At 39.2% G+C, this 20981-nt stretch overlaps 1 protein-coding gene across 2 annotated transcripts; it reads right to left on the bottom strand.

The window, feature by feature from the left end:
- Positions 1-18: 18 nt before the first annotated feature.
- On the bottom strand, positions 19-5839 carry slc35c1 (solute carrier family 35 member C1). 2 transcript variants are annotated; one of them, XM_031848662.1, is made up of 3 exons: positions 5781-5839; positions 1936-2450; positions 19-777 (listed from the first exon to the last, which is right to left on the bottom strand). In XM_031848662.1, the coding sequence occupies exons 2-3, from the start codon at positions 2417-2419 to the stop codon at positions 197-199; spliced, it is 1065 nt and encodes a 354-aa protein (XP_031704522.1). In that variant the 5' UTR covers positions 2420-2450; positions 5781-5839; the 3' UTR covers positions 19-196. The 2 variants fall into 2 exon arrangements, with proteins under 2 accessions (XP_031704522.1, XP_031704521.1); XM_031848661.1 differs by lacking the exon at positions 5781-5839 and having other exon boundaries at positions 1936-2608.
- Between the last annotated feature and the right edge of the window lie 15142 nt (positions 5840-20981).

Raw genomic sequence — 20981 nt, 5'->3', positions numbered from 1 at the left:
ACATATATATACACATATACATATATATACATATATATACACACACAAATTCATTCAGGCCTCAAATAAATCTGTATAAAACCACACAACCTTTGAAACCAACAAAACCATCGAGTCCATGTGTGCGTCACTGATCATTTATGTTCTAAATGTTGCATTATTTCACATTCTCAGATACAAGTTGAAGGTTTTTCTGTTACACTCCTACGTTGCCTTTCTCCTCCGGCAGCAGTTTCTCCTTGGCGGAGTCCTGAGGGTCTCTGCGGGGAGCCTTCTTCATCTCTAGACTTTTGACCCAGGTGTAGGCCGACGAGCCACAGAGCACCATCAGGTTACTGGTCCACCACAGCAGGCTTTTACTGGAGGAGTTGTACACCACCGCAATGATGGTCTGCCCACAGGCCTTTACTGTCCCCGAGACGTTGTGCGTGAGCGGACTGGTGAACTTGATCTGCAGGCCCGTGACGTAGCCAATGGCGAAACCAAACACCCCCCCGAGCGTCATCATGCCCCAAAATCCGAGGCTGCCGAGGCGGCTGAAGCTGGCGAGACTGCCCAGATCTCCAGACACAGCGATGAGCGGGAGGAAGAGGATGCAGGCATTAATGTTGTTGTAATAGGACAGTTTCCAGATGTTTCCTTCCACTGCTGGCATCACCTTCTTGGTGTAGATGGCGTTCATAGAGACACAAGCGCTGGCTATCACGCCAAAAACGACGCCGGTCCAGGAGAGGGAACCCGTCGTGGCTTCCTGGTCCACACCGAGCCAGAATCCACCTGACAAGCATGGAAACATGCAGGACTGTGAGATCACATTTCACAATGACTCATGTTTAACAACGTAAGCTGAATTTCAGCACTGAAACATTTCAATATCTGTCCGACTAGTATTGTCAAAGTGATGCAAGTGAATAAATGTAATATTTCTCCGATTTATTCCACACTTCTTCAGCCAGAAATTGAAATATTGTTTGAACAAAAGGGCTGCAAAAATGTTTTTTGCTGACTAGGAAATAAAATACATGCAACTTGATTATTAACCGTTAAATAAAACAAAGAAATGCAGCAAATTGTCACATTAGAGAAACTGAGACCGGCAAATGTTTTGTTGATAAATTACAAAGCAAATTGTTGTTTTTCAGCACTAATTATGTCATATCTCAAATATATATATTAACTTTCTAAACTATTCGAAAGTGAAAAGAGCTCTATTAAAGATTGAAGGTGGCAATTAAATAAATATATCAGGCACTCATTGTCCCATGTGAAGACTGACAAGTCCCGAGTCCTAAACAAGTCATAATGCGCTCTTCACTACATGTAATGTGCCATTTGCGTCTCCGTCAGTAATTGTTGACCCCAATGTTCAGCATACTGCAAACTTAGTTCTCGAGCGCGTACGAAGTTATCTTTGGTCTTTATCCATTTCATATTATTCCAACCGGCGCTCGGTAAAGTAATGTTGGTTCTGCAGGATCAGGTGGATCATGGTCAGGTGGGAATTAATATTTAATTGAGTCAGGAAATGAAGGGACATTAATTAATTAATTCCTGGCACACTTTTTAATTTGTGGGGCTTGGTGGAACGTATCAAGTATGTTTAAGTCAAAGGGGTCAAGTCCAAGTGAAGTCACGAGTCATTGGTGTTAGGCTTTATATTGCCAAGTTCAGTCCTGACTCAAGTCCCAAGTCATGTGACTCCAGTCCACACCTCCGTTTTGAAATGAGGCGATTAATGATCATACAATGTCAACATGATTTTGTACATGAGGATGAAATACATTATCTCTGACAGCATCTATTTGGTGCAGATTATATTTTTAGCCATTAACCTATCTCAACATACTTCAAGAATACTTCCAGATAAATAATTTACATGAAAAAAGAAAATACTGTGTTACAATCCACATGCAGGAAGAAAGAAAGTTCACATACCTAGTATGATCCCACAGCACACTATGGCTTGTATTGAAGTGGTTTGCTTCAGGACAACGTAAGACAGCAGCACGTTGAAAACTGTGCTGAGCGACCGACCGACCGTGTAGAAAGCCACTCCGAGGTGTTTCAGGCACAGGTTGTTGAAGATGATCATGGAGATGAACACGATAGACAGCGGCAGGACCTCCCGGGACGTCTTCAGGTCGAATCTGACCGAGGGGAAGTCGATGAGTCCCGGCCAAAATCTGGCCAGCAGCTGCATGAGCCAGCACAGTCCGACCGTCACCACGCACTGGTAGAAAGTGACAAACAGCGGCGCGTCCAGGTCCCGGTTGTCCAGCAGGTAATTATTGAGGAACACCATTGTTATTGAGACAAACCAGTACAGTACAACCACAGCTCCTATTTTGACAGCCCGCATAATGAAAGTCTCTCCATTGTGTCCGTCCTGGTCCATTGTCTCCGATCCGGATAGAGCCATCCTTAAGATACTGGACCGCTTCAGCTGCACCCTGTTCATGATCACAGAGAAAGAAGAACAAGCTGGGTCATAAAAAAACCAACAAAAAAAAAACCTGCATCATTTACACGAGCTACTATGTAGCTATAGGCCAACTACTCGATACAAACATGACGAGCGTCTTCCGCCAACAGCAGAATCAAGATTACTTCCGGTCTATTTTTTCAAAATAAAAGCACATCGCTAGAAATTTAAAACCAAAGTTTTCACAAACAGGCAATATTGCAAAAGTTGTTCCACAGTTGCAATGCAACTTAACAATATTTTAAAGTGACGAGGTCGACTGCACAGTTATTGTACCAAATATACATTGAAACTCCAGCTTTCACATGCTGTATCACTAACGTGTAGACACAAATTATATTTAATATCAACCATACTTATGCATTATGAGACCCTGTATTTCTCGCTAGCTGGGGCAGTTTAGCAGTAGAAAATCAAATGATGTTAACAGGGCTGTGGTCAATTCTGGGCCATTCTACCGAATTGGTTCAAAGTCAGGTTGGAAATATTTTTAAATTTTGTACGTTTTATTCCCAAAACTTTGTCCGTATATATATATATATATATATTGTACACATATCTAGTAAAATAACCGTCAATTTTTATATTGTATTTCCAGACTGTGTTGCAATGTTTTTCCTCTCCCAAAAATTGTCACTACCGAAACATAGTAATACACTACAGTTAAAAAGTATTATTATTAACCTGTTAAGATTGTGTTTCCTTCCCTTCTCTGAAGAGTATTTTTACAAATATTTCTTGAAGGTTTTCACAATTAAATCAAGACATTTTTACCAAATTTCTAAATTCAATTTATACAATTCATCAAAATCTAAATGCAATATTTCTTTGTAAAATGCATAATACTGATCATATTGATTCCAGAGTTGACGATTGATAAAATTGAACATACATTAAACCAATCAGTATTATAACATTTTAGTTGATAACTCAATATACTTTATTTTTTACACATCATCCAGTGTTTCGGTTGTGACTGCACTGTTTCGGTTGTGACCACAGTATTTTGTTTGCAAGGTTGTATCATATTTCCTCAACCTTATTGCGTAATCTTAACTCATAACATGCCTTAGGTTGGGAATATTACAAACACAAATGATTTGTGGTCAATAGAATAATTTTATTTTTGAAGGCATAACAATTGTTCATCCAGAACCATTTAAAGTACAAACATTACTTATCAATGGAAAATTACCCAAGTGGGTTCAGTAAAAGAGAACAAGAAAACATTGACAAATATCTGATATTATGTTGTACTGTATGTTTAAGGGGGTTCAGTGTCAGACACCATCACAAATCCATTCACAAATCGAGTTTTTCACATACAATATACTGCAGTGAACACTCTTGGGCTGATCTAGACATGCCTCTGTGTGACGTTTTCTGGTGGAGGGATTAAGGCGACGACCTTGTCCACTGTGTAAGAGATCTTGTCCTCTAGTCGCCGCCAATAAAAGCGGCTTCGCCCAATGTTGTGCATGACTTTGACCTCAAGGGCACCTGCAGACAGATAACGGGTAAAATAAAAGGACATTGGGAGAGATATGATAAGTATTGCTTGTATTGGAATCTTATAAGACTATTAAATAAAGTTTGATTCAAAGGGAATGGGAATATGAGAACGGAAGCTGGCCAAGTGAGAATGAATGTTTCGGTAGTGACAATTCTAGCTAACTTTGAGCATAACTAAAGAATGCTAGCAAGCGGATGGCTAGCATACACATCTTTGAAGAGGTGTACACACATAAAAACATAATACTTTGCATAAAACCCCAAAAAGTTTACTTAATTGAAGAGAATATGTGTTCGGTAGTGACAATTCTTAAGGTTACACGCCGACTTTGGAACACATTTATATCAAAAGTATGGGATTTAGCTACTTACCATTCAGCCATGAGTGACAGGGATATGCAGTGTCACTGCCCTGTCAAAAATTCAGGGGTGTGGCTAAAAACCAGGCTCAGCCAATGGATAAAACTCTTGTGTTTCGGTGGTGACATGAAAACTGGGAACATGATTTTTTTGGTATAGTTCTTTCATTTTAAAATTAAACCCACAATAAATCTAAATCTTACAACTTCTGTTTAAACTTAATCATAAAGATCTTTGAAATTACACCATTGAACAAAATCTAAAAATTGTTTTAAGTGTTATTTACAGAAATTGAAATTTAGATGTCAGGGTTTGGGACAGCTACTTCCCAATAGAAAGTACCCTATAAATGATGATTTTGTAAATATTTAGCTTATCACTATCTAATTGAATGCCTTGGGTTTAAATAGACCATAACATATTCTTAGTAAATATCTATGTCTGAATACTTAATTGTTTTGTTAAATAGTTGTTCTTGTTGTGGGACCGCACTTTGAACTAATTCGGTAGAATGGCCCATCTAGTAGATTTTGCTTTCTTAGTTTCGACAGGAAACATATTTCAATACAATGTCATAATTCTGACAGCAATCATTATCGATAATTTATGTCATCATGTGGGTGTTGTTGACGTCAAATACAACAAACATAATTTGTTTAAATTCCTGACTTTTATCTTGAAGGTGGACGCTCACGCCGGCGTTTCCTTGAGCGTGACTACTTCCTTGTTTGAGCCAACTTTTTATTTATTTAAAGAAATACTGTCCTTGAATAAATCGGTTCAATTAGATTGTCAATGTATTATTCCCGATTCTTTAAAAACAAAACTATTTCTTAGTGGTCATAAATCAAACCAGTTCACTTATTTAGATGTTTCAGCCTCCAGTATTGCATTTTCCCGTTTTTCATCTAGTACCGATACTAGATCTAATCCATTTTTTTTAATATGCCAAATGAATATTGGCATTAGCCTGCATTATTTTTCGTGATTTGTGGTTATGATGCATTGTTAAAAACATGTTCATACCTTAAGTCGTCAGCTCTATGTTTGATAAGTCCTGCACAGAGAAACGTCTATCGTGCCTTGTCTATTTGTTTGTACTACTCCCATTAAGCACCAGCGTAGTGTGCATGATCCATCATTTCCTGGTATACACAATTTGCCCCGTCAGAGGCAGTGCATGCGACGAACAATGGAAGGATATTATCATATAATACAATCAATAATGCAATACAAGAGCATGTGCTTATTTTATGATTTCAGATGTGCTGTCAGGAGGAAGTAGGACTACCTGATGATCTCAGACTGCACTATCTAAGATAAGAACACGCTCTAGGCCAATTGCTTAAAACTTGAGCTTAACAATCCAGAAGCTCATGTACAAAACTCACGGGCAGCCAAGGGAAACAAAGAAAACACGTCTTACCTATAGTGTCTCACACCGAGCAATACGGTTCAACAGTAAAGCCTCGCCTATTGAACCTGAAGAGGAGGGAACAAAGCGGGTGACAACACGTGAATAAATTAGTTTGGTTGTCGGTTATGCCAGTTTTTCAGGTTGAGTAGTTCGCCTATGACGCACTCAAGGAGGCTTTTCAAAATTGAAACAGGTTTTTTCTGCATAGAAAATTGCGAGGCAGGTGCACTTTAATCCCGATTTAAACTTTCATCAAACCTCTGCCGGTACCGGCTTCATGGAAAACACTCTTTTCATACAAGCATTGCGCGTGGACTGTAATCAGCATAACTGGCGGTCGAAACATTGTCGCTGCCAGCTATTTACTCTCTGTATCCAATCCACCATATCTCCCACTTTATTGAATACAAGAGTTCAGATAGACACACATTACAATACATTCACAGGCCCATTGACAACGGCAAAATCATTTGAATTAGGAAGTCAAATAATAAAAATAGATATAAATAAAGGGTGCCTTATCAAATGTTAAAAGTGTATAGGAGGATTAGTACTACTTCAAAAACAGAGTACCTTTTGTGTAAATAATATTCTGCCACTATTGAATTGTTTTACAAGGTATTCTACTTCTTAGTATTTGTGGTCATATCCTCATTCTCAAATATGGCTGAATATGATATGCTATGACTCAACTTGAAGATGAGCATTTATTAACCAGGGATTCGCATTATAGACTATTTCTGCAATAATTTAGCACATTGACCTACACAGTCCACGACAGAAGCCTATACATCTATGTGTGTGAACATGATCAGGGTGGTACCATCTCTGCCATCTCATATTGAGCCAGGACAAAAAAAACCAACTTATTTTACTTTGTTTGGATCAGTTATTTGGTGTAAGAATCTTTATCTGCTCACACAGGCATATTATAACACACAGTATGGATGCAGTCTTTGTGTTTGGATGTCTTTTCTTCCAGTTGCGAGGCACTGCATTTAAAATGTCTTTGTGTTTGCATGGATAAATTCATGGTGTAGTAGAATAATCCAAATCCCTGTAATAGCGACGAAGTTTATGAATTTATACGTGTCACAGGGTTTTATTTTTTAAAGGCCGAAGAAGTTTGGAGTTGAGAATATAACGTGCATTGTTAAAGTTTGAATTAATCCAATACAAAACTTGCATGAAATGTTCACCTAGATAAACCTCAACAACAAAACCGTTTTTGTTAATTTCGCTGTGAATTTACGATTTTTCTTTTCAATTTTCATATGGTTCACTAATATATTACTACTGTACTAAAGCCTGCAGACAGCAGGTGGCAGCAGATGATCAATGTTGATTCTATGGCCGGCTGCAGGACTATTAAAACACCCAACTCCTGTCAAGATATATTGTGGTTGCATAGTGACGATGAGCATAATTCGTTTTTTTAGTAATGAATGAAATGATACAGAGTGGGAAATACGGTTTTCTAACAGCAAATTAACACCTCAAAACACCATTACCACGACAACAGCTACCTGATGACATAAGTTTATGTTATTTTTATAAATTCAAACACCGATCTTTTCTCATTTAGACTACTGGATTGCCCTTTTCACTTGCCTCAGAAAAGCAGTGCTTGATCACCTACAACACAGTCAAAATGCTATCAGTCATTAATACCATTCAGTGGATCTGTTCAATGACCACTGTTGTGTGCTTTTGTATTGTGTTTGTTTTATTACAGTGAAGACGGACATGAGATGTGGTGAGGGAGGTGTGTGATATGCAATAAAAGAACAAGGAAGTTGTGATTAATGGCATCTAAGGCCAGTAATCTTCGAGGACACCAAACGTCTGACATTTCCTCGGCCCTTACGCTCCAGAACCAACTGCACCCATCTGCTGACTGCCTTAAAAACTCATTTTTATAGGTATTAGTTGCCTTTTTGCTCTAATGCGTTCCCTGATTATCTGTGTAAATGCTCTGTGTTTCAGTTTTTATGTACATATTTTATTACACAAAAACTTGTTTTAAAAAACAAAATAGTAAAATAAGTTTAACTTGCACTTCAATTTCCTGTTTAGACCTTGTATAAAACCCTGTCTTCCGGCCATCATCGTTCAGTTGCTTGCTCAGTTGCTGGGAAATTGCTGTAAGTGAATGTTGTCCATTGCAGTTATATTTTCTGCTACAGTACACAGCATGTCACTTTGCTGTAGGCCGCCGAGTTGGTGAGCAATGCCCATGGACTCGTATAGTATCTGCTCTCAGCAAGGATGTAAAACTCCATCATCCTCCAAGAACACAGAGGCAGTATTTGTGCAGTCTGACTCAGCCTGTACTGCACATCCATCAAGGGGTGTCTGACCCCTCATTGTGCTCATTTTTGCTCGGGCTTTAGAAGGGGATGCCCTGCTGGAGCCAAGTTTGCTTCTCAGAAGGAGGTCTGACCCCCTGCCCCTCCCGTGAGCTGGGGAGATTTTCTGCACTTTATTAGCAAGCACAAAAAAATGGAGGGAAGATGCCGCTGGTGGTAACTTGGATCACAGAGGCTCTGCAGCATCTACACTGCACACCATCTTTGTGAAATGTCGAGAAAACAATATTGATGAATATAATTGTTACATGAAACATAGGTTTGAAAGATGCTATGTTATAGCCCCCAGAGGCTTGTGCCCAATTCTGGATCTCAAAAATTACAATGACAATTTCAAAAATATAGCTGAAATTGTTTTCTTTGTAGACCTGTGTCTATTTCATACTTAAAGGGGACATATCATGCTCATTTTCAGGTTCATACTTGTATTTTAGATTTCTGTTAGAACATGTGTACATGCCTTAATGTTTGAAAAACACATTAATTTGCTCATACTGTCTGTCCGAATACACCTGTATTCACCCTCTGTCTGAAACCCCGCCCCCCTCTTCTAATGAGCCATAGGAAGAGGAGCCAAATCTGAATCTTGTTGAATCACATGTTTTCTGATCCCAGCAGCCCACACAAAACTAGTTGTCTTATTGTCACAGTGTGTGGGTTGGTAGTCACGCCAGATACCTACAGGTATGTGTAAAAGCACTGAAGAAGTGAGTTTTTCATGACATGTCCCCTTTAAATTGTATTGTCCATCAGGGACATTAGAATATACTTATGAAGACTACTGGATACACATCTATCAAAAACACAGAACTGCCTTCACATGCTTACACTATACGCCTTGTGACTTGGTTTTATATGGTATGGATTCATACAGTATATACATTCAAATGTTGTTGAATGCAACAAGGTTTTTGTAACAGTAGCACTTCCAATTAACTTTCGTCCCTCAGTATCCCACCCATATATTTCACATATTCTGCTGATGGTACCTTTAACTAAAGTAAGTAATCTATGCCTGCAGTCTTTAATAAACTGAGCTTTTATTGTGAAAACAATAATCTTCAATCTCTGTCCTATTATGACAAAAAGATATTTAATGAAAGTCGCATATTGAAAAAGAAACCATTTTTATTGTCATATACATACACACATACACAAAATTTGACCCATCCCTGTATATAGGGAGCAGTGGGCTGCCAATGATAGGCGCCCGGGGAGCCGGGGGTTCAGTGTCTTGTTCAGGGACACTACGACACGTGACACGTCCCAGTCGAGGATGGAACCGTTGACCCTGCGGTTAGAGACCACCCTCTTAACCCAGTGAGCCACGGTCTTAAAAGGTACCATGTATCAGTCAGCTAACTCAATCACCTGCTGGATGATGCAGTTACGCATAAGCAAGATAAATACCACCACAGAGCACTGTATGTACCAACTCCATGTCAGCATCAAGGGTGTAATTTACAGGCATTTTTCTCAAACCTTCGATTCATGTGAATGTCTCATTCAATAAACATCTGCGATGATGGCCACTTGATAATCCAAAGGACAAATACCCCCAAATACTCATCGAATGCATTTTGCTCTAGTCGCAGAGCACAAAGCATGGTTAATGTCAAGTCAAATCACGTCAGTTTTATTTGAATAGCCTAATATCACAAATCTGCGTCAAGGGGCTCTCCAATCTAGCGTATGACACCATCCATTTTAGCAACTGGAAATGCTGCCACCCTTTTCTCCTTCTACAGACCAATGACTGGCATCTGTACCATCTCAGTCTCACCTAAAAGGGAACATACCATCTGTTTAGGACATGGGATACAGGGGTAAGTTAAAACGGTGTAAACCAGGCGGCAACCTCCAATTCTGAAAATTGAAGCGGAAGTGCCTTACACTTGCATTCTTTCCAATAGCTAGCAGGGGGCGACCCCTCCGGTTGCAAAAATAAGTCCCATTGTATGGAAGTCTCTGAGAAAATGACTCTACTTCTCACTTGATTTATTACCTCAGTAAACATTGTAAACATGAGTTTATGGTCTCAATCTCTAGATTCAAGTCTTCTTCAATACAGCATGATGTTCATTTAGTACATTATGCTCCATTTAGAGTCACATAGACCAAAAAGCAGGGGATGCTTTTGAGTGTGGCTACCTTGTGATTGACAGGTCACTACCAGATCTGTACACAGTGGGCACATTCTAAGTCTCTTATCTGTCATTTCCTTGATCCACGCTTGAACAGAAAGTTGTTCTGCTCCGCCATCTTGACGGCCGTTCCAAAGCTCTTATTTCTGCTCTGAGAAGCGAGGATCGATGAGCCTTCCCGAAACCTTTTAAGGAGTCTTTTAGTTTATCAGATATTTGATTGGACGTTGCAGCCGATCGGACTGATCTGATATAATCTTAACAATACTGATATTTCATAACAGAGTGAAGACAGATCACAGATTAAAATGCATCACTCTCAAGTTTTATATTTTATATGTTTTCTGATTCACCATCTGGTTAAATTACATGTTCATTGTAGGTCTGAACAACAGAAGGACCACAAACAACTTTATTAGAAAGATTTGTCTTTTTATGATCTGTTATTTGCTCCAATAGCTTTCATTATCAAAGAGAGAGCAGGAGAGTCTGTTTCTCTGTCAGCAAGAAACACATTTTACGTCATTTAGCATCATTTCCATTCAGTCACGTGAGGCTGATAATTCCTGAGTGTCGGTATTGATATGAGTTACATCATTTCAATTTTCCCCGAAACATTCAGCCTAATATTTACTTTCCAGGTTCAAAAGAAACCCTAATTATAATATGGGTCATTTAATAATGACTTCACCGTCAGAATATCTATAAATACAGATGCAAAAAAAGGTATAAATAAGACAGACGCAATCTGACAGAAATGGATCCAGTGCTTATAATCAGGACACAGAACACAATATAAATACAGAATGCAGTTTGTTAAACAGGTAACAGGCTACAGATAGAAACACTGCTGGAAATGATCATTACTGTTTACCTTTATCAATATTAGTGCAGTTCCCATGAGTGCAGACACAAACTCCATCAAAAGTCTTTCCAACTCTTAAAGCTGACTGAAAGCTGACCCAGCTGTGATCGGAAACAGACATCGCTTCACGTGACGCTTCAGAGGAGAGGACGTCTCTAATTTTGGTAAAAACATATTTCCTCGTTTCATCTCTCCTCGCATGGTTTCCTTAAGTCTCTCCATGCATCCCTGGTGGGAGGGACTACGACGCAAAGGAAAAGACGCAAGTAAGGGAAACGTGGATGCAATTAAAAGACTAGGGTCACTTCCATTCACTCTTTGCAAGAAAACAAGATGGCGATGGCCAAAATGCAGAACTCGAGGCTTCAAAAACGCAGTCCACAAACCAACGGGGACGTCAAAACGACTACGTCCACTTCTTATATACAGTCTAAGGTGTAAACGTGCCGTAGAAAAGCCATGAAGATCCTTCTTGTTTTGACACATAAGCACACATGACACTAACTTAGATAGAATGTCCTCTGTTGCGGAATCATTTTACCCTCCTAACAGAGCCCAGTTTACAATGAAGCACACCTGTTCCCGCTATCACCAACATGCATCACCATCAACCAGTAATGTTGACCTTTTAAATAGATCACCACTCTGTAGAACAGCAGAAAACTACAACAGGCTTGTATTGGCTGATACATTATTAATCGGTACAGGGCCCAGTAAAGTCAAGAAAGCAGGCTTTTCCCCCAGACCAGAGATAACAGAGCTCCTTTTCACTGAAACCACTGGGTTGTATTATTAATGACACCACTATCATTGAATGAGGCCATTGTGACTACAGTTGCAGTAACGCTGCATGGCTAACCCAATGCCAGTGTTGTGTTGGTCTGTAGGTAATTGCTGTTCGCAATGAATCATCCAGCAAGTGGGGTGAATGGATATTAGGCCGTGAGGGTGAGCTGTGCAGTACAGTCCACAGGGCAGCTTAATTTCAAACGCATATAATCCTCCCTTGTGGACCAAAGTTGGTTTCCCAGCCATACTGCTTTTACTACTTTGATCTCCCTGTGGTTGTAACAAGCTCTTCTTTCCCGCTGTCTAGGGAAAAGAAAGAGCAGGAGGTCCTCCGTATGAATGCTTTTGGAGCGTTAAAGTAGGCTCGAAGGGGCAAAAAAATGGTTGATGGACAAAACATGCCCAACACTGCCCCATTATGTGTGTTTATTGAATCCAGGCTTAGAATAAAATAAATTGCTATGACAGCGGCAGTGCATGTACATGCTGCGGCCAGTAGCTCCCACAAATTTGGCTACATTTTTGGCTTAATTTCTTGTCTTTTTCATCTTTGTTATAAGAGCATCTATGGCAAATGACAGAAATCCCTCATGAACACTGGTTAAGGAAGAGTGGGGATTAGCTCGTGGGGACGTGGACCTTGAGACAAATTGTTTTGTTGCTGCCGTTTGCTTTAAGACGGATGCAAGTTAAGGAATGCACGACTGTCTTGCTTAGTTGTTCGTCATGTTCTTCTTGCGTAGCAAATGGGCTACAATTGCATTGGGTAACGCAACTCTTTGTTGCTGTCACGAATTCCCCTTCATATTAGTTTGTTTTCATCCTGTCTGCTTGTTTTATTAACTCTCGTGTCATTTCAGATCCTACCATTCACACCTGATCATCTCTCATTCCCCTCACCTGGTCCTCCACACCCATCTCACCTGCAGCCCATTCCCTCATTAGCCCTCACTATTTAGGTCCCCTCTCTTGCACTTTGTCCCTGCCAGATTGTCTTGTGTGTTATTGCCAAGTTCTCCAGCATACCGTTATATTGTTCATGATCTGCCTGTTCCGACCCTGTCTGCCTGTTTTTCGACCTTGGATTTTTGCCTGATCCTTATTGGATTTGATCGCCTGTTTGACTGACCTCCCGGTTTTGACCCTGCCTGAACTCTAGTAAAAGAACTGAACTTGTATCTCGTCTCCGAGTTGTACTTTTGGGTTCGAGTATCTGTAATACTTACAGTTGCATAGTGACAAGAGATTATCCTCGAAGCCTTGAATGGCTGCAGTTAGTACCCTGCAGTTTACAGTTGTGCAGTTGTGCCGTGGATTTCATTAACAATAGGCCCTTTTCACAGCAGGCTTTTTGACAAGTCATTGCAGTGTAAACACAGGTGTGTAACTATTAACATTAATTATGCCCCTGTTCCATTTAGGTGTGCAAGAGCGCTGGTATGTGTATGACACTGGTATGTGTATGACACACTAAATTGAAATCAAACTTAGGTTAAAAGAGAGTCCGTCAAAAAGTGTCACTATCGTTCACCAAGCATGCTGGTCAGCTAGCATTCAGGCTGTAAAAGATGATTTATTTTCTCTGGTTTGCTTATACATCATGTTATGAAAGACAAAACACCCATAAACTTTATTCAGATGTGACTGATATTGTGTACCCACAAATCATAACTTTTCACGACACAGAAAAAGACGAGTAACCCGAACCATTCCTTGTGTCTTTCTCTTGAAATGATCAAGCTTTATAGACCGTTTCAACAGAGTCCCATTGATACGCAACAGCTTGGGTCCATGTTTACTTCCTGTCAGCTGATGTCATTCACATACACTGTGACAAAGAACCTATAAAGAACCTGCATACGAAGGTCCATGTTTAAATGCTATTTGGTACGCTAAAACAGTATGTGAGATGTATTAGTATGTCTGAAACCTTAGTATCCAATAGTACATGAATTGCACACTATTCCCACGTGAAATATAACATTATGCAAACATTGGACACCATGCCCGCAGAAATATCCCATAATACTGTGCCGACAACGTTCATAACAGACAATGAGCGGACAGCGCTGTAACGTCAATAACGCTAAGTTTAAGTATAGTTCAGACTGACATGAGGTCACATGAGGCAGCATGGGACACATTTAGATAATGATCAATTGGAACAATTTTTTCAAGATAGGGGAATGGGATAAAAGAATGGAAACTTAGGTTAATTAAAGCTATTCATTTTTGTTCCTATGACACTGACTAAATATCAAAGTTGGATTTGATATTTAGTCAGTGTCATTTTCTCACAATATATCAAAATATTCATTATGAATTATCTAAGTTACAATCTTATAATGCATGTTTGAGTTAAGTGCTTATGGTGCTGGAGTTGGCCGGGATCTCTTCGCTGTGATTTTGTCTTGTCATTGCGTCTAAAGCCCTTCCCTGCGGGGCATTTAATTGAGGAGACACTTCTTTGGCCATCATACACATAAAATATCACATCCTTGTAAGACTTTTACAGCCAAGAAAGGGAGGACATCCTCCTAAAGAACCAAGGCCATAAAACATGAATGAGCTGTCCTCTCAGAATTAAATAGCACCACGGAGCTAATCCCTCCAACTATTCAGCTGGTCATCGTCCTCTCAGCTCTGCAACATGAACTACAGCTGCAGTATATATATATATGCAGATGTACTATTCGTCACTGTGAGACTGACATGTTGGCTTTGTTCACTGGCAGACTCCGAGCCCCCGTCATCAGGGAACGAGACGAGTGCGGTGACTCATCCTCCAGTGAGGAGCAGCAGTCATACTGTGGAGCAGCCGTGATGGCAATGGTGCTGCCATTTTGTGTAGTAAGGCTTTCCATATATCCATTCGCTCATGTACTACTATGCGTTCATGTGGAGGGCAAGAGTCTGTCCCAGCGTGCAGCGATAGCGTTGAAACACTCTCGATAGGTCATCAGTCAAACCACATGACACAGACTCAGACAACACTGGACTGAATGTCCTGGGAGCGAGGAAGGAAAGTGAAGCAAAGCCACATGAACAAAGACGAGAAATACACACAGAAGAGGCAAGTGTCTTTATATAGAACATTTCAGCGGCAAGGCAATTCAAGGCGCTTTAAATAAAACATCAAAAGCTGAAAGAGTGCAAAAGAAACACATTATGAACAAAGAAATACAATTAAAAACAGTCGTTAGAAACTGGCTGATTAAATAAAGATTAGAGAACAAAACACGCTAAAATAGAATAAGACAAGAATAACTGTTACAGTGCAGCGTAAGAAATGATTTAATAAAAGGCAGCAGCATTTAAAAGAAGTGACAGTTTCAGGTGACTTGACGCTTTCTGGGCATTTGTGCCAGGTATACAATATGAAAATGATTCGCTGGTTCCCATGTTTAGGACAGAAAGTAGACCTGACAGGTCTGGGTGGTTCATAAGCAGAAGAGCAGAAAAACAAAACAGCAGCATTTTCACATGAAATATTTGACAGACAGTAAAGACTTCAGAACTGAAGTGACGGGATTCACTTTCTTCGTCTTCGCCATTCCTCACCTCTCTTAAGCTCTAAAGAAAAGGCGTCATCACACCCTGATTGGCCAAGAGAGCAAATGCGCCGAGCTGCTCTCAGTGCCTAATTGGGAGCCGGTTCCTCACACTCTGCGCAACAGGTGATCTGAATAACCCTCCAATCAACTCAAAGGAATTGTGACATTCAGCCTAAATGAATTGGAAAAGACAGCAAGTACCAAATAATGAGGGGATGTCTGATTTGTGTTTGCTGCTTCAATTAAAGCAGGTTTAATGTCATTTATGACAAATCTTTCTGAGTTTGTACAGGGTAAGTTATATTTATGTCAGTTACAACAACTGGGAGGCTTCGTAGTAGGAACCAAGATAGCAAACTGTATTACTACTTTCAATCTTGACAAAGTCAGCATAGTTCAGATCCACTCTCTGTTCTTACATTTCACAATAAAAGCCTCAAACATATCATTTCCACAGGTATATCGCCGGTGTGTTAAAGCTTTTAAAATGGATTTTTAAAAAAAATGAATGTACTATGCAGGTATTTTTGAATTCTCTCATTTTTCTAGTCTGGTCAATCATTTCAGAGTTAAGTTAAACTCATCCCGTATATTGAACATGTCACATGATTTGCACATGAGTGCACTAAGGTCGCCAGCAGGCTACCTATCTGAGTGCCTCACTGGTTACAACACTGCTAATGAAGCTAAAGTGGTTGTATGCTGCACGCTTGTGTTTCCATTCCCCTGCACTGCTGCCCAAGGGCTTGGTTAATTATCTCCTTTGTTTAAAATGGTTCTCACACCAGCCTTGAATGTGCTGTTAGTGGGGTGAGTGAGTGGTTTGTGCTTGATCAATAACAGGACTGCGTAGCAGAAAGAAAATCTTACTTCTAAACTCGTCTTGTGTGTGTTTTTCCCTTATTCAATCCTCCCTTTCTTTGCTTTTTATCTCCTCTGTTCTTTTTCCCTCCGACACTTTCCTGCTTCATTATCAGGCTTTCCTGTCCATGACTCCTCTGTTCTAAAGCAGTGAGGTTGTCCTCTGCATAAAACATAAACTATCTCAAAGTCCAAGTGATAGCAAATAACACATCACTTTAATCATCAATAATAAATGGCAAATAGGTAGTTAATTAAACTATTCATATAATTATTTTACTGGTAATAATTAACTGATCATTAATAATGTTTATTAATTGTTAGAAATGCTATAATTTATGCTATCTTAACAGTATTGTTGCATACACTAGAACACTATATATTATATTTATTATTTGTTAAACATCTATATTCACTGCATAGATGGATGGACCATAAACTGATTATTAACAAAATATTACTAAATAATATGAAAATAATGTTTAAAGATGCTTTACAAAGTTTTTATTACCAATTTTGCAAAGTATAACAATCATCAGTTGCAACTTTATAATAGTCATCCAAATAATGTTTATAGACAGTTTAAACAATAATTATTAACCATTTACAAAGTGTAACAATAATGTTGTCCACCTATATATGTAATGTTATAGACGTTTTACAAACAAGGTTAACAAAATCATTTATTTAACGAATGCTTAATATAGTATATTTAAATGTGTACAACTGTTACCGTAACATAAATTAAAGCACCACTAATAATTAGTCAATATTCTTTATTATCATCTCATTGTTTGTTAACAGTAAAATTATGATTAACTTCAGTTGAATTATATTGTTTTGTCGTTGCAGTGTTGTTTTTAAGGAAGTGAGGGGCATCTTCAACTGCTTTTGGTCTCGGCTGAAGTTCCATATTGGGAGGTTTGTAGTGTTGCCCTCATAACCACGTCCACGAGGAGAGAGTGGATGATTGGTAGCTTGCCATGTGTGTTGAAGGGCAGCTTCTAGTATTATACCATAAACATTGAATATACCATACCATAAACATTGAAATAATGAATACATGTGCAGTTTTATTAAAAATAGAGAAGGCATACACAAAAATTGTCAAATCTAAATATGTTTTTTCAGTTTTACACACAACTGGCTCCAATTACCTTTTGTAGTTGACAAGGCATCAACACATAAAACCAACTTGAAATGTAGCAGAGGAAACAAGGGGAACATTTCCATAGTGCATCCAAAGTATCAAGTGTCAGAAACAAACACAAGACCATGGCTACAGAATAAAATAAAGATTGTTCTCAGTGATGGGATGGAGTTTTTCCTCCTTACCAAACTTCTGTTTTATAGCCTTTCTGACTTTCGCCTCCTTTCTGGTTGTGTAGCCTGTAAAAATAACTAATACAATTAAAGTTTTATTTACCAATAAAGTTCTCACACAGACAGAGCCATGATTAACGGGTCACTAAACACACCCCTGCTGTACTGTCACTGTCAAGAACTTGTGCACAGACACATTTTAAACCTGCAATTCTTCATGCAATGGACATTGACGAGACAGCGGAGGGTTTACTGTGCAATTTGTGAAGAGGTTTCCCCTCATGCGGGTGAAATGCTGAATAATACGAATCTCCTCTGGGGTCACATTGTAAGAAAAATAACGTGACGTGTAAATCTGTATAGATTTGTAAAAATAAAATGAGGTCGGCTTTAACTGGCCGTATAACAACAGCAAAATTAAAAGCATATCCAGTGAGCGCCCTAGTGATCAAAGATTGCCTGTGATTGAATGATTTTTTACGAGTAAGAAAGAAGTCTTCAAGAAACCTTCTGCAAATAACCTTTCAACAGGGGGCATCATCTTCCCGCAGCATGTGTTGGTTTTGTTAAGACACAAAAGAATGAGAGAAAAAATGTCAACTTAATCAGTCAATCTATAAAATGGCCACGATTTCATCCTCAAAACAATTCCACGATGTTGGATGATTCATAACTTTAATTACAAATCAAAATATTCTTAATTTCATGTTGGCAGTCACTCAGAAGGTGGAACTTCTCATCTCGTGCATCACCGCATCCCTCAAAGTCAGTCGCCAGGGAAAATAACTCATCAGTGTGAAAAGACAAATGATTAAACAAGTGGGCCGGGCATGCGCGCGTGTGTGTGTGTGTGTGTGTGTGTATAGTGTGATGGGGCGCTGGGGGGTGGGCTGGTTAAAAAGAAGCTGTATTCTCCATTATCTCGCGGCCAAGGCGGTGTTTCTGCTGACACAGTGAAATATTGATGTGGAATAAATTCCCGCCTAATTAGAGTGGCTGAATTAATCGGGAAGCGTTTAATTAGCAGAGTTTTCTTTTCAGTCGAGGGGAGGTTTTGATCTAAGCCATATGGCTGCTCCCTCTGATGTTCCGTGGTTCACAGGCTTTTAAGAATTACTTTTGTGAGAAGCTTCAATGAAAATTAGCTTTTTGGTGTCAGAAGGTAAACTAATAGACTTGGGTAGTATGAGATCCTTGTAATGGCATTACATAAATACTATATCCTGTTATCCATGCTGGACAACTTTGGGACATTGTGGGAAGTTGGAATTAAGTTATTGCTCCTGGGAATTTTTTATGTTTTTCCTGTGCTTTTGATTCAGAAAAATTCACCTTCTATCATCCATTTGATTATTTTACAGTGAGTCTTGTTGACCAGGGCTTTTCAACCTTTTCTGAGCCGCGGTACATTTTTTTACATAAAAAAAAAAAAATCCCACGGCACACCAGCAACCAAAAAAGTTACAAAATGACACATTGTAGCATAATACAGCACATATGCTTGGGACCATGGCGCTGCTGGGTAGCTTTTCCCCACACACCAAGCATAACAGAGTCAGTGCAGTTTTTGGATTAATGCGATACCTACTGCCACCCACTGGCATGGAAGAGTATTTAATTACTTAGCCAGTCACTATATTGCAGGATCAGATGCTCAACAATGGCAAATTATTTGCAGCAACTAAATGATATTCTTTTGGACCGATTAAGTGAAATTGGACATTTTCCTGACGATCTCTCAAGGCACACTGGTGTGCCACGGCACAGTGGTTGAAAATGACTGTTGTAGACTGCAGTAATTTAATCCACTCCACAGTGGCTTTAATTTCAGATTTAATTCCAATTTCGGTTATCCGACATAGAAAAATAAGCCTTCAAAGCATAGACTGTATATACTGTATATACTGTAGATGGACATTGTGTCCGCAATTCCAAAAGGAATGGTGCCATCTTCCGTGTTTAAAGCACGGTTTGGCTAAAAAGACGGAACAACTAACAATAGTATCTCTATTAATACATTTATGCTGAAGTGGACACATGTTCAATTGCACAGACTCGTGATTCGTGTTTCAGAAACTTAATCTGCATGTCTGCTGTGAACACACTAGACAGTCTAACAGCGCTGGTTAACAAGTGGAAATGTTGCTAAGCTAGCTATTGCTACACGGTCATGAACTGTATTTATTCTATAATAAATGGTCTTTATACAGTCTCCGGTTGAAACAGACAGTCGCTTATTTAAAGTTAAAGTAACATCTCTCGATGTTTCTACTCTCCGTATATTTCCTGAGCCTCTGGTTCCGCGATGACGACTTAACTCAGAGCAGTCGTCTATCATGACGCCACACCCCATTTTAATAGCATCAAATAACTACTCAAAACCATACTTATCAGAAAAACAAACGCTTGAACATGCATGATAAGAACTACCTGAAATTACAGAAACCATCTTTGAGAAAAAGATCGGCTGGTGGTGCTAGATCAAAAGTCAGAAGGTCAGAAAGGTGATTAGGAGTCTTCCTTTGGGCACCTTGGATATCTGTACCAAATGTAGCAATCCATTCAATTCTTGTCTTTTCACTAAAAAACAAGTAAAATGTCAATCTCATGGTGGCGCTATAGAATTCCATAGCAATCCACCCATTGGCTGTTGTGATATTTACGACTGAACAACAGACCACACAGAGAGACATTCCTAGAGCCATACAGGCATATCTCTCATTTTTAAATAAAATTAATATTAAAAAAAGTTGAAGTAGGGATACCTATGCAAGAGAACTTAAGCGACGTCTAAAACTAAAATAAAGGGCATAATGTTTACATGACATGTTCTTATTTTGCAATGAATATGTCAAGTGTTAATTCACTCCATCCATGAAATGTCCATGAGTATACTCGTGAAGTCTGGATGACATGAAGCTACTCTCTCGATAATGAAAAAACAGCTGCAAACAACTGCAAACTTCTTTCAGGACTAACATAAAACCAGTTCATCAAAGCTTTTTGCCTAATAAAACACCTGTTGAGGCTCGGGGTGCACAATATCTGCAAATTATCTGTAGCATATTGAGTGATAACCCATATGGATAATGATACTAAAACAACGTGTCACTCAACATGAATCATTTTGTTCATATTTTATCAGATTTTTACGGTCTGATAAACAATAAATAAAAACACCTGTGAATTTAAATACACTCACCAGCCAGACTGCCATTGCACAAACAGCACGGCGTGACATTTTAAATGATATGCACAAATCTGGGAAATGCATCAATGTGTCAAGCAATAAACTTAGATGACAC

Source organism: Anarrhichthys ocellatus, unplaced genomic scaffold, assembly GCF_004355925.1.
Source record: "Anarrhichthys ocellatus isolate YVR2014 unplaced genomic scaffold, GSC_Weel_1.0 scaffold8, whole genome shotgun sequence".
Taxonomy (NCBI): domain Eukaryota; kingdom Metazoa; phylum Chordata; class Actinopteri; order Perciformes; family Anarhichadidae; genus Anarrhichthys; species Anarrhichthys ocellatus.
The sequence above is the reverse complement of the archived record's forward strand: the minus strand, read 5'-3'. Positions and strand labels throughout refer to the sequence as shown.